Source organism: Schistocerca gregaria, chromosome 6 (assembly GCF_023897955.1).
Source record: "Schistocerca gregaria isolate iqSchGreg1 chromosome 6, iqSchGreg1.2, whole genome shotgun sequence".
Lineage (NCBI taxonomy): Eukaryota > Metazoa > Arthropoda > Insecta > Orthoptera > Acrididae > Schistocerca > Schistocerca gregaria.
The window spans coordinates 477,707,483-477,722,737 of NC_064925.1; the positions used below are offsets into that span (position 1 = coordinate 477,707,483).

At 46.9% G+C, this 15,255-nt stretch overlaps 1 protein-coding gene across 1 annotated transcript in view; it reads right to left on the reverse strand.

Moving 5' to 3' along the window:
• LOC126278654 (proline-rich protein 36-like) overlaps positions 1–15,255 on the reverse strand; it is a 443,922-nt gene that overhangs the window by 72,195 nt on the left and 356,472 nt on the right. The window contains exon 9 of the mRNA XM_049978868.1: positions 7,056–7,333. Coding sequence (XP_049834825.1) covers positions 7,056–7,333 — 278 coding nt within the window. The remainder of the gene's footprint in view (positions 1–7,055; positions 7,334–15,255) is intronic.

The window sequence follows — 15,255 nt, forward strand, 5'->3', positions numbered from 1 at the left end:
CCTGGAGTATCGGCGAGGACCATTCGCAACCGTCTCCATGAAGCTGGGCTACGGTCCCGCACACCGTTAGGCCGTCTTCCGCTCACGCCCCAACATCGTGCAGCCCGCCTCCAGTGGTGTCGCGACAGGCGTGAATGGAGGGACGAATGGAGACGTGTTGTCTTCAGCGATGAGAGTCGCTTCTGCCTTGGTGCCAATGATGGTCGTATGCGTGTTTGGCGCCGCGCAGGTGAGCGCCACAATCAGGACTGCATACGACCGAGGCACACAGGGCCAACACCCGGGGAGCGATCTCCTACACTGGCCGTACACCTCTGGTGATCGTCGAGGGGACACTGAATAGAGCACGGTACATCCAAACCGTCATCGAACCCAGCGTTCTACTATTACTAGACCGGCAAGGGAACTTGCTGTTCCAACAGGACAATGCACGTCCGCATGTATCCCGTGCTACTCAACGGGCTCTAGAAGGTGTAAGTCAACTACCCTGGCCAGCAAGATCTCCGGATCTGTCCCCCATTGAGCATGTCTGGGACTGGATGAAGCGTCGTCTCACGCGGTCTGCACGTCCAGCACGAACGCTGGTCCAACTGAGGCGCCAGGTGGAAATGGCATGGCAAGCCGTTCCACAGGACTACATCCAGCATCTCTACGATCGTCTCCATGGGAGAATAGCAGCCTGCATTGCTGCGGAAGGTGGATATACACTGTACTAGTGCCGACATTGTGCATGCTCTGTTGCCTGTGTCTATGTGCCTGTGGTTCTGTCAGTGTGATCATGTGATGTATCTGACGCCAGGAATGTGTCAATAAAGTTTCCCCTTCCTTGGACAATGAATTCACGGTGTTCTTATTTCAATTTCCAGGAGTGTACTTCTACATCCATATTCCGCAAGCCACCTGACGGTGTGTGGCGGAGGTTACATTGAGTACCTCTATCGGTTCTCCCTTCTATTCCAGTCTCGTATTGTTCGTGGAAAGAAAGATTGTCAGTATGCCTCTGTGTGGTCTCTCATCTCTCTGATTTTATCCTCATGGTCTCTTAGCGAGATATACGTAGGAGGGAGCAATATACTGCTCGACTCCTCGGTGAAGGTATGTTCTCGAAACTTTAACAAAAGCCCATACTGAGCTACTGAGCGTCTCTCTTGCAAAGTCTTCCACTGGAGTTTATCTATCATCTCCGTAGCGCTTTCGCGATTACTAAATGATCGTCTAACGAAGCGCTCTGCTCTCCGTTGGATCTTCTCTATCTTTTCTATCAACCCTATCTGCTACGGATCCCACACCGGTGAGCAATATCAAGCAGTGGGCGAACAAGTGTACTGTAACCTACTTCCTTTGTTTTCGGACTGCATTTCCTTAGGATTCTCCCAATGAATCTCAGTCTGGCATCTGCTTTACCGACGATTAATTTTATATGGTCATTCCACTTTAAATCACTCCTAATGCCTACTTCCAGATAATTTACGGAATTAACTGCTTCCAGTTGCTGACCTGCTATATTGTAGCTAAATGATAAAGGATCTTTCTTTCTATGTATTCGCAGACATTACACGTGTCTACATTGAGATTCAATTGCCATTCCCTGCACCATAGGTCAATTCGTTGCAGAATCTCCTGCACTTCAGTACAATTTTCCATTGTTACAACCTCTCGATACACTACAGCATCATCTGCAAAAAGCCTCAGTGAACTTCCGATGTTATCCACAAGGTCATTTATGTATATTGTGAATAGCAACTGTCCTACGACACTCCCCTGCGGCACACCTGAAATCATTTTTACTTCGGAAGACTTCTCTCTATTGAGAATGACATGCTGCGTTCTGTTATCTAGGAACTCTTCAATCCAATCACACAATTGGTCTGATAGTCCATATGCTCTTACATTGTTCATTGTTCTATGGCCCTCTGAGTCTCGTGGACGAATAGCGCGAGCTGGGTTTCACACGATCATCTTTTTCGAAACCCATGCTGATTCTTACAGAGTAGATTTCTAGTCTCCAAAATAGTCGTTATACTCAAACATAATACGTTTTCCAAAATTCTACAACTGATCGACGTTAGAGATATAGGTCTACAGTTCTGCACATCCGTTCGACGTTCCTTCTTGAAAACGGGGATGACCTGTGCCCTTTTCCAATCCTTTGGAACGCTACGCTCTGCTAGAGACCTACGGTACACCGCTGCAAGAAGGAAGGCAAGTTCCTTCGCGTACTCTGTGTTAAATCGAACTGGTATCCCATCATCGAGCGGCCTTGCCTCTTTTGAGCGATTTAATTGTTTTTCTGTCCCTCTGTCATCTATTTAGATATCTACCATTCTTTCATTTGTGCGACAATCTAGAGTAGGAACTACAGTGCAGTCTTCCTCTGTGAAACAGCTTTGGAAAAAGACATTTAGTATTTCGGCCTGTAGTCTGTCATCCTCTGTTTCAGTACCATTTTGGTCACAGAGTGTCTGGACATTTTGTTTTGATTCACCTACCGCTTTGACACAAGACCAAAATTTCAGTGTGATTATTGTCGTTAGATAAAAGTTTCATCTATTTTGGTCTCGTTTCACTATTGTATCGTAACAGTTTCTTTATGTATGGTCCACTTTCATTGGACTATGTTACTCGACAGTGAGGCGTCATGCTAAAATTTTGCATACAAGTGTGTAATACGTGGCGAGCCTCACGCCTTGGGAAGAGTCGTCTCACTTCTCACGATTTTTTTCGGAGGACTAACGTTTGTCTGCAGGCAACGTCATTCGAAACACCGAAAGCAGAGTAGGGCGAGGACCACTTTCGATGTGAATATGGCTTTCGTGGGGTAGACTGCTACAAGCGTCGCGAAGAGGTGCAAGGAGCATCAATGGCGCACTTGATAAAAAAAAAAAAAAAAAAAAAAAACCACAAATCAGCTGTCCCCTAGCTTCGCCTCGTGTACAAATACGGAATGAAATGCCGCGAGACGAACGCCAGGTTTCTGGGACAGCGTAATTATTCAAGCTATCCAAATATAAACTTCGAGAAACCTAATAACGTGGTACTGAGGGTTAAGCTTAAGGAAATTTTGGGATTCTGCCCTAAATTTACTAAGATCTCGCCAATCGCCCCATCCACAGGAGCAGGAAGGTGCTTAGAGAATGAGCGTGTCACGGAACGAGAGTGCGGGCTCAGAAAAAGAAATTAGCGTTGTAGGGTATAGTGGGCGGCTGCAGACAAACTCGGCTATAATAAAGTGGCGGCCCATCAGCAATACGTCAGTCCGGTCAGAGTCCAGGTAGTAACCATAACAAAACAACTCGCAGCACACATGACTAGCTCGGTCGCCTGAATATTGTGAAGAAAAAATGTAAAGAACAACTTTGTCGAATACTCGCTGGAAGCGAGTGATCTGGAGTGATGAATCACGCTGTAACCTCTGGCAATACAAGGGAAGGCTTTGGGTTTGGTGAATGCCTAGAAAACGTTACTTGCCATCATGTCTAGTGCGAACGGTGAAGTACAAAGGGTTGGGGACCTGCGCGCCGGATGAGGATGAAATGATTATGAAGACAACACGACACCCAGTCCCTGGGCGGGGAAAATCCCCGACCCAGACGGAAATCGAACTCGGGCCCGTATGAGGGCAATCCGTCATGCTGACCACTCAGCTATCAGGGCGGACGGTGTTAGAGTATGCATGAGTATTACGTGGTTGTGCTGTCGTCCCCTTACTGCTCTTAAGAAAATGCTAAATGTAGAGGGATTTAAATGTGGAACCCAATGGAACACCTTTCGATATCTACCATTCTGTCATCTGTGCGACAATCTAGAGAAGGAACTACAGTGCAGCCTTCCTCTGTGAAACAGCTTTGGAAAAAGACATTTAGTATTTCGGCCTTTAGTCTGTCATCCTCTGCTTCAGTACCATTTTAGTCACAGAGTGTCTGGACATTTTGTTTTGATCCCCCTAACGCTTTGACATAAGACCAAAATTTCAGTGTAATTAATGTCGTTAAATAAAAGTGTCATCAATTTCGGTCTCGTTACTGTACTGTATCGTAACAGTCTCTTTATGTATGGTACACTTTCATTGGACTATGTCACTTGACAGTGACGCGTCATGCTAAAGTTTTGCATACAAGTGTGTAATACGAGACGAGCCTCACGCCTTCGGAAGAGTCGTCGCACTTCTTACTGCTCTTAAGAAAATGCTAAATGTGGAGGGATTGAAATGTGGAACCCAATGGAACACCTTTGGGATGAGTTAGAACGTCGACTTCGTTGCAGATTCCTGTGTCCAACATCATAACCTTCTATGGTTTCAACTCTCAAGGAAGAATGGGCTGCCATTTCTCCACACTCATTCAGACGCTTCACTGAAAGTGTCCCCAGTAGAGTTCAAGTAATCGTGAAGGTGAAGGACTGATACAGTCCATATTCGTGTCCAATGGAACACCTTTGGGATGAGTTAGAACGTCGACTTCGTTGCAGATTCCTGTGTCCAACATCATAACCTTCTATGGTTTCAACTCTCAAGGAAGAATGGGCTGCCATTCCTCCACACTCATTCAGACGCTTCACTGAAAGTGTCCCCAGTAGAGTTCAAGTAATCGTGAAGGTGAAGGACTGATACAGTCCATATTCGTGTCCACTAATAGGTGTCGAAATACTTTTGGTCTGACAGTGTATATAGTACTTCATCTACGGGATGCCTAAGACCCACCCCGGTTAGCCAACTTTATTTGCTTAGTGGCATAGCTCCATCCAACATCAGACGAGCTATAGCAAGCGAAGCAGAGCGCCCCAAGCAGCTGCGCTACCAGCGCCCTCCTCTCTTCGGACAAAACCCTCCACACACACGTCTAAAATCAAGACGGAGTTTCCTCACCTCAGTTCAACCGCTCGAAACCTCAAAACAAAAGGCCAGATTGTCAAAATGGCAAGAAACACTGCCTGCGGGAGACCAGGCACCTCTAATCTCACCCAACGAACGATTGGCCTCTGGAAATGAACTAAAATAACCATTATGGAGAACCCTCAACCGCCTACGAACTGGGGTGGGCAGATGCAACGTAAACATGTGTAAATGGGGCGGACATGTTCCACTGCGGGCAGACCCAAACAATAGACCACCTCCTGGAATGCAGCAACATGGGGGAAGTGTGCAGGAAAGAAGATCTGGCACACGCTACGGCACTGGCAGTTAAATGCGCTGAATTTTGGCGGGACGTGATATGATATGTACAGGGTGAGTCACCAAACATTACCGCTGGATATATTTCGTAAACCACATCAAATACTGACGAACCGATTCCACACACCGAACGTGAGGAGAGGGGCTAGTGTAAATGTTTAATACAAACCATACAAAAATGCACGGAAGTATGTTTTTTAACACAAACTTACGTTTTTTTAAATGGAACCCCGTTAGTTTTGTTAGCACATCTGAACATATACACAAATACGTAATCAGTGCCGTTTGTTGCATTGTAAAATGTTAATTACATCGGGAGATATTGTAACCTAAAGTTGACGCTTGAGTACCACTCCTCCGCTGTTCGATCGTGTGTATCGGAGAGCACCGAATTACGTAGGGATCCAAAGGGAACGGTGGTGGACCTTAGGTACAGAAGAGACTGGAACAGCACATTACGTCCACATGCTAATACCTTTTTATTGGCCTTTTTCACTGACGCACATGTACATTACAATGAGGGGTGAGGTACACGTACACACGTGGTTTCCGTTTTCAAATACGGAGTGGAATAGAGTGTGTCCAGACATGTCAGGCCAATAGATGTTCAATGTGGTGGCCATCATTTGCTGCAAAAAATTGCAATCTATGACGTAATGAATGTCGTACACGCCGCAGTACATCTAGTGTAATGTCGCCGCAGGCTGCCACAATACGTTGTTTCATATCCTCTGGGGCTGTAGGCACATCACGGTACACATTCTCCTTTGACGTACTCCACAGAAAGAAGTCCAGAGGTGTAAGATCAGGCGAACGGGCTGGCCAGTTTATGCGTCCTCCACGTCGTATGAAACGCCCGTCGGACATCCTGTCAAGGGTCAGCCTAGTGTTAATTTCGGAATGTGCAGGTGCACCATCATGCTGATACCACATACATCGACGCGTTTCCAGTGGGACATTTTCGAGCCACGTTGGCAGATCATTCTGTAGAAACGCGATGTATGTTGCAGTGCTCTCCGATACACACGATCGAACAGCAGAGGAGTGGTACTCAATCGTCAACTTTAGGTTACAATATCTACGGATCTAATTAACATTTTACAATGCAACAAACGGCACTGATTCCTTTTTTTTTTTATATGTTCGGATGTGCTAACAAAACTAGCGGTGTTCCATTAAAAGAAAAACAACGAGGTTTGTGTTAAAAAACATACTTCCTTGCATTTTTTTATGGTTTGTATTAACCATATTAACCAATTACAGTTACCCCTCTCCTCACGTTCGGTCTGTGGAATCTATTCGTCAGTATTTGATGTGGTTTACGAAATATATCCAGCGGTAACATTAGGTGACTCACCCTGTATACGATGTTTGTCTTTATATTGTAATGTGACTCCCCATTTTGGGTTTGTTTTATTTACACGTATGTGTATTGTATTTGTATTTGTATTTGTGTGTATATGTAATATTTGGGTTGTCTATGGCTTGGACACGATTAAATAAATAAATAACCTACTGAAGAGTAGTGAAACCAGTGAGACTGAAATGGGTGGTGTTGTGTGACGTCCTTAGGTTAGTTAGGTTTAAGTAGTTCTAAGTTCTAGGGGATTGATGATCATACATGTTAAGTCCCATAGTGCTCAGAGCCATTTGAACCATTTTTGAAATGGGTGGGTCACATGTGACAGGGAAATGGCGCGGGGGAGGTTCAAAGGCTTTGGAATCGACCGAGAACCAAATGGACAGATAAGGTCACTTAGTAGCGGGCCTGGGCTGTAGTGGATGGAAGGTTTGAGCGTTGGATCGTGATAACTGGCGGGGATTTATTGCAGAGCTGGAGTAAAAGAAGGACCTATTTGCGAGTGGGACAGACAGGTTCGGCTACCTTGCCACTGAGGGCGCGCAGCCTGGTGGAGCGGTGCGACTGCTGCAGGGCAGCCGCCGCCTCGGCCGAGCTGCCCGAGGAGTGCGGCGGCTCCAGGATCTGCGACTGCGCCGCCTCCGCCTCGTCCAGGCTGCGGCAGTCCAGCGACGCGTCCAGCTCCAGCTCCAGCTGCGTGGCGGCGGACGGCGGCCGCGGGCTGACTGCGGCGCTCAGCGGCGGCTCCACCGCCGGCAGGAACGACAGCTCGGCCGGCGGCGTCATCACCGAGGCCGGCGGCGCTGGACGGGGGCAACACACACAGAGTCAGAGTCAGAGTCGGAGCAGCGTGACCAGCTGGCTGAGTAAGCGCCAGCACATAAACTCTAGCACCAAACAAACTGGTTTAGGCATGCGTATTAACGTACAGGGAAATGTAAACAGGAAGAAGGCGGCGCTGCGGTCGGCAACGCCTATTTAAGACAACAAGTGTCTCGCGCAGTTGTTAGATCGCTTACTGCTGCTATGATGGCACGTTATCAAGATTTAAGTCAGTTTGAAGGTGGTTTTATAGTCGGTGCACGAGCGATGCGACACAGCATCTCCGAGGTAGCGATGACGTACGACCATTTCACGAGTGTACCGTGAATATCGGGAATCCGGTAAAACATCAAATCTCCAACATCGTTGCGGCCGGAAAAAGACCAGTGACAACTGAATCGTTCGACGCGACAGAAGTGTAATCCTTCCGCAAATTGGTGCCGATTTCAATTCTGGGCCATCAACAAGTGTCAGCGTGCGAACCATTCAACGGAACATCAACGATATGGGTTCAAAATGGTTCAAATGGCTTTGAGCATTATGCGACTTTACTTCTGAGGTCATCAGTCGCCTAGAACGTAGAACAAATTACACCTAACCAACCTAAGGACATCACACACATCCATGACCGAGGCAGGATTCGAACCTGCAGCTCAAGCGGTCGCTCGGCTCCAGACAACGATATGGGTTTTCGTAGTCGAAGGCCCACTCGTGTACCTTCGATGACTGGACGGCACAAAGCTTTGCCTTTCGCCTGGGCCCGTCAACACCGACAGTGGGCTGCTGATGACTGGAAACACGTTGCCTGGTCGGACAAGTCTCGTTTCAAACTCTATCGAGCCGATGGACGTGTACGGGTGTGGAGACAACCTCATGACTCCATGGACTCTGCATCTCAGCAGGGGCTGTTCAAGATGGTGGGGGCTCTGTAATGGGTGGGGCGTGTGCAGTTGGAATGATATGGGACCCCTGATACGTCTAATACGATTCTGAAAGGTGACACGTACGGAAACATCGTCGCTGAACACCTGCGTCCATTCATGTCCATTGTGAATTCCGACGGAGTTGGGCGATTCCAGCAGGACAGTGAGACATCCCTCACGTCCAGATTTGCTACAGACTGGCTCCAGAAACACTCATCTGAGTTTAAACACTTCCGCTGGCCAGCAGATTCCCCAGACTTGAGCATTATTGAGCATGTCTGGACGCCTCGCAACATGCTGCCCAGAAGAGATCTCCACCCCATTGTACTCTTACGGATTTGTGGACAGCCCTGCAGGATTCATGTTGTCAGTTCCGTTCGGCACTATTTCAGACATTATTCGAGTCCATACCACGTCATGTTGCGGCACTTCTGTGTGCTCGCGGTGGTCAGGTTATTAGGCAGTTGTGCCAGTTTCTTTGGCTCTTCAGTGTGTAACGCAGGAAAGTTCGAGAGGTAGCTCCCACAAGCGAGTGGAAATGCACTGCCGGAAAAAATACAACACCCTGAAGCGACTGTGCTGACTGGCACCATGATGTAATAACTGCAGATTCGAGAATCGTGATGTTAGTCTTTCATTTGTCACAGTCATCGGCGATCAGATGGCGCTCAATAGGCCTGTCCGTGAACCCTGTGTTTTGAATCTGCAGGCAGTAATTACGCTGAGTTTATAGATCAAGAATGTTTGTAACGTTCGTTCTAGGTCCAACCACACCCCACCGACGAGTACTTATCCCAGTAGAACAGATTCAGCCATTTGAACGAGGCCGTATTCGTGCGCCTGTGGGAAGCTGGATGGAGGAACCGATGGATTGCTGCACTGTGTATAGGATGTACCGGTGGTGTGTCGCTGTTTTCAACTGTAATGCGTGGAACATTTCCGACACATGTGTAGCAGGTTCTGGACGTACCCGCAGTACAGACGTACCCGCAGGTAAGATCGACGCGCTGTGCGATAGCGGTGGTCGATCTAGCGGCGCACACGACCGAAATTCGGACAAATGTTGCACCTACTGTGTCACCAGGGAACATAGGACCCGTCTGCTTGCTGCAGGTTTAAGATCATGTGTGTCTGTGGCCAGGATACCACGCCACCGTCCACCGTGACCACTCTGGTGTCGTGAAGGAGTTGACTGGGGAGTGGATTGTCTTCAGTAATGAGCTGAGTTCTGTCTGTATGCGAATGAAAGACATACGTACGTGTGGCACAGACCTAGTGAGCTGCCTGTTCCGGAGTTCATTCGCCCGCGACACGCAGGTCCCATCCCAACAGGGTTCATGTTGTGTGGTTCCGTCAGTTACATCTGGCCTTCACATTCGATGTTTTTGCAGGGTAAAGTGACGAGTGACCGCTACAATGGCTGCTGCCACTTCTTCGACAGGAAAGTGATGTGCTTTTTCAGAAGGACAATGCACGTCCTCACACGACTGCTGGGGCACATCGTGCTCCTCGTGGTGTAAAACAACTGCCCTGGCCAGCAAGACCACCAGATCTTTCACCAAGTAAACAGATGAAGCGGACACTTACCCCGTTCTCCAGTGTCTACAAGAACCATTGCCGAACTGCAACTAACGGTGCTTGGGACCACCAGATCTTTCACCAAGTAAACAGATGAAGCGGACACTTACCCCGTTCTCCAGTGTCTACAAGAACCATTGCCGAACTGCAACTAACGGTGCTTGGGACAATCTATAGCAGGATGCCATTCTGCACCTTTATGATCGTTTGCATGCGAGAATACACGTCTGTGTTGCCGCCAGAAGGTGGGTGGTGTGTACACTGTGTTCTGATACGACGGTTTGGGCACCCTTCACTGTGATATGTGTGTTTCATTTGGGTGAAGTTCTTGTCAGACACTCCTATAATGAAGAATTACCTGTCGCCTCAGTTGTCGATACAATGACCTTGACCTTGAGCGTGCTACATTTGTTTTTCTGCTGGTGTTGTTTCTTGCATCTTGCTGCACGTGCTTACCGAAATTGCCAGATGCTGGAAGTTTTTCTCAAACTTGCACAAGTTTTGTAAATTCCGTACTCCTAAGAAAACGTCAGCGTCGAGAAGGGGAATGGCGCAAAGACTAATGGACCGTAAAAAATGTAGCTTGGGCATCCATAAAATATACATAATTCGACACTGTCAGCCACAGAAGTGCGAAATGAATTTACCAGTTATCTTGTTTCACCACAAGGGAAGTAGAATGGCTGTATAGACGCCTCTGAATTTTAGCTGATTATTTAATCAAAACTAGACATGATTGTCTTAATGGGAACCCCGCGATCGTTCATTAAATAAAAATATGGCTTTTCAGTCTTTGATCGCTATTCTTTATTTTCAATGACCAGTTTCGGGCTAGCTGCCCATCTTCAGATCATATATTGCAATTACAGAGTAACTCGTCAGTACAGAATAATCGGTTCGGTGTCATAACTGTTATGACAGCGAATCGATTGTTCTGTACTGAAGAGTTACTCTGTAACTGCAATATATGATATGACCGAAACCGGTCATTGAAAATAAAGGATAGCGATCAAAGACTGAAAAGCCATATTTTTATTTTGATTATTTAATGTTAGCGCAAGCATAAATGCATTGTATTTTTAATAAAAATAGTAAATACTGTTTGCAAAAATCGAAGAGTAATTAGAAGGCGATCTGTTGCTGATATAGCAAGCACATTTTTGTTTCCTCTTTTCGAATATTTGGCTGCGCAGTAATACGATGTGTTCGAAACTTGCATACGACACTCTAAGAAACTTTTGAATCTGAACGATGTCCTCTGATTTTAATTCGTTCAGTTGTGTTTCTTGATAACACAAATATGTACGACTTTGTAATCCATTTCTTCGCACGAACATTTCACATTTCTTTTTTCCGTGAGATTTAGTTTTTCACGAGTTTTCCTTAATAGTGAGAACGCAAGACGGCGGCGACCTTCTTCCACTAGCCTTTATCGTGACGTGATTCTAGCGGAAACACTTCAGCAGATTCATGCTGCAGGTTCCTGAAAGAAATCTGTGAAAATGGCTTGCATAAGTAAAGTTGCGCAAGTTTATGTTTAATGTAACGACTCAGCAAGGGCTTGCAGAAGTTACTTGGGGAAGTTATTCACGAGTGGTCAAGCGCCTTAAAGACGGAGGTACTGCGTTGAACGTACCGATACCAGACGCCGTTCTCGGATCGTTACATAATTATATTATGGCGTGTGGCGTTACACGCACGCTAGCAGAGATAGAGCTCAACAGCCTAAGGTTACTATATCGACCAGGGTGCGATAAGTTCTTTGGGAGACGGACATTCGTTGGCCACTGCCGTGTCGACAACGCTACTTTTTCGATCTGAGATTGCGCGCATTTTGAAGTAGAACGGTAGGCACAGAATGAGTAGGAGGCGAGAGTAAGTACGGGGGCTTGGTGCGAAGGGAGGTGGGTGGAATTTCGAGTGAATCATAGTTACGGTGAAAATTGGGATTATTGAGAGTGAGATAAATGTCGACGGAAAATAAGATGCGCAAGTACGATAAAGACAAACGGTCGGGTCGCGACGCCATAAAAACGCTTAGGCAGCCTCGGCACGGCTCCACATCCTTGTCGCTACCTTCCTTTATTGATAAATCACTTTTATTTACAAACAGCTCTGCACATACAGAGCCTGACAGAAAAGTCAATCACTAGAAACCGTGGTCGGACATCACTGAAACTTCGTGCACGTACACACCGTCTGTGGGAATGTAAATGATTAGAACTGCAATCGATTGTTCCTTTGAAAGGGCACGGCCGATTTCCTTCCCAATCCTTCCATAACCCGAGATTGCGCTCCGTCTCTAATGACCTTGTTGTCGACGGGACGTTAAACACTAACCACCACCACCACCAGTGCTGCAATCCTCTGTGACAGGTAGAACGGCCACAGAGTTCATTAGTGTTGTTTCCAGGCCTCCTAGTGTATATGAGGCTCCTGAAAAGGATCACATGTTCAGTGAGCATTTCGAAGTGCACGGAGATGCCGAGTACTCGTATGAGGCGATGTTATCAGCGCCTGAAAGAATTTGAAAAGGTCCTATTCGTGGGTCTCCATTTAGCCAGCTGGGCGAATTGTGCAATGTCCAAATTTGTGGGACATTCAGATATGAAAGTGGCCTGCCGCTGTCCTGCACCATAGCATAAGGGTGACTCGTCGTGAATGTCACCGTCGACCACATCTGACCACCACCATGATTCTCCAATCTCTGCCCGCGGTGTTGGAGCAATTTACTACTGGTATTTATACTTCAACGTAAGTGACTATATATGTCTTTGGATCTCAGAAGAAACTCCACAATGAAAACAGATGACAAAATAGTAAATATCGAAATAGATGACAGAGGGATAGAAAAATAATTAAAATCGCTCTAAAGAGAAAAGGCCACTCGATGATGGGATAATGGGATACCAGTTCGATTTTACACAGAGTACGCAAAAGAACTTCCCCCCCCCCCCCCCCCCCTTCTTGCAGCGGTGTACCGTAGGTCTCTAGAAGAGCGTATCTTCCAAAAGATTCGAAAAGGGCACAGGTCATCCCCGTTTTCAAGAAGGGACGTCGAACAGATGTGCACAACTATAGACCTATATCTCTAACATCGATCAGTTGTACAATTTTGGAACGCGTATTATGTTCGAGTATAATTATTTTTCTGGAGACTAGAAATCTATTCTTTACGAATCAGCATACGTTTCGAAAAAGACGATCGTGTGAAACTCAGCTCGCGCTATTCGTCCACGAGACTCAGAGCCCCTTAGACACGAGTTCCCAGATAGATGCCGTGTTTCTTGACTTCCGCAAGGCGTTTGATACAGTTCCCCACAGTCGTTTAATGAACAAAGTAAGAGCATATGGACTATCAGACCAATTGTGTGATTGGATTGAGGAGTTCCTAGATAACAGAATGCAGCATGTCATTCTCATTGGAGAGAAGTCTTCCGAAGTAAGAGTGATTTCAGGTGTGCTGCAGGGGAGTGTGGTAGGACAGTTGCTATTCACAATATATATAAATGACCTTGTGGATAACATTGGAAGTTCACTGAGGCTTTTTGAAGTTGATGCTGTAGTATATCGGGAGGTTATAGCAATGGAAAATTGTACTGAAGTGCAGCAGGATCTGCAACGAATTGACCTATGGTGCATGGAATGGCAGTTGACTCTCAATTTAGACAAGTGTAATGTGCTACGAATACATAGAAAGAAAGATTCTTTATCATTTAGCTACAATATAGCAGGTCAGCAACTGGAAGCAGTTAATTCCATAAATTATCTGGGAATAAATTAATCGTCGGTAAAGCAGATGCCAGACTGAGATTCATTTGAAGAATCCTAAGGAAATGCAGTCCGATAACAAATGAAGTAGGTTACAGTACACTTTTTCGCCCATTGCTTGAATACTGCTCACCGGTGTGGGATCCGTACCAGATACGGTTGATAGAAGAGAGAGAGAAGATCCAACGGAGAGCGGAGCGCTTCGTTACAGGATCATTTAGTAATCGCGAAAGCGTTACGGAGATGATAGATAAACTCCAGTGGAAGACTCTGCAAGAGAGACGCTCAGTAGCTCGGTATGGGCTTTTGTTGAAGTTTCGAGAACATACTTTCACCGAGGAGTCAAGCAGTATATTGCTCCCTCCTCCGTATATCTCGCAAAGAGACCACGAGGATAAAATCAGAGAGATTAGAGCCCACACAGAGGCATACGACAATCTTTCTTTCCAAGAACAATACGAGACTGGAATAGAAGGGAGAACCGATAGAGGTACTCAAGGTACCCTCCGCCACACGCCGTCAGGTGGCTTGCGGAGTATGGATGTAGATGTAGATGTACATGGAAAACGGTGCTGATGCTGGTCACCACATTACTGACATTATGGTAATCGTCAACTATGGTTGTTGGTTATTTGTTGCCGAGTACCTCTTGTATCTCTGCACATGACTGAGGATAATTACGTGGAGTTCACATGTACACTGAATGCAATCCATATTGGTCACTATTAAGTGGTGGTGGTGGTGGTGGTTAGTGTTTAACGTCCCGTCGACAACGGGGTCATTAGAGACGGAGCGCAAGCTCGGGTTAGGGAAGGATTGGGAAGGAAATCGGCCGTGCCCTTTCAAAGGAACCATCGTGGCATTTGCCTGAAACGATTTAGGGAAATCACGGAAAACCTAAATCAGGATGGTTGGAGACGGGATTGAACCGTCGTCCTCCCGAATGCGAGTCCAGTGTGCCAACCACTGCGCCACCTCGCTCGGTGGTCAATATTAAGTATTTGAACTTGCACAAAAGAAAACGAAATGGACTTTATGATGCAGTCACTTCAACATGCTCGTAGGCTTTAGCCATGACTCTTAGGATTGTATACTGATTTTGCTTTACATGATTTATTTGTCAGCAACCTTGTTTACGAGACAATTTACTCATTATACACTCCTGGAAATGGAAAAAAGAACACATTGACACCGGTGTGTCAGACCCACCATACTTGCTCCGGACACTGCGAGAGGGCTGTACAAGCAATGATCATACGCACGGCACAGCGGACACACCAGGAACCGCGGTGTTGGCCGTCGAATGGCGCTAGCTGCGCAGCATTTGTGCACCGCCGCCGTCAGTGTCAGCCAGTTTGCCGTGGCATACGGAGCTCCATCGCAGTCTTTAACACTGGTAGCATGCCGCGACAGCGTGGACGTGAACCGTATGTGCAGCTGACGGACTATGAGCGAGGGCGTGTAGTGGGCATGCGGGAGGCCGGGTGGACGTACCGCCGAATTGCTCAACACGTAGGGCGTAAGGTCTCCACAGTACATCGATGTTGTCGCCAGTGGTCGGCGGAAGGTGCACGTGCCCGTCGACCTGGGACCGGACAGCAGCGTCGCACGGATGCACGCCAAGACCGTAG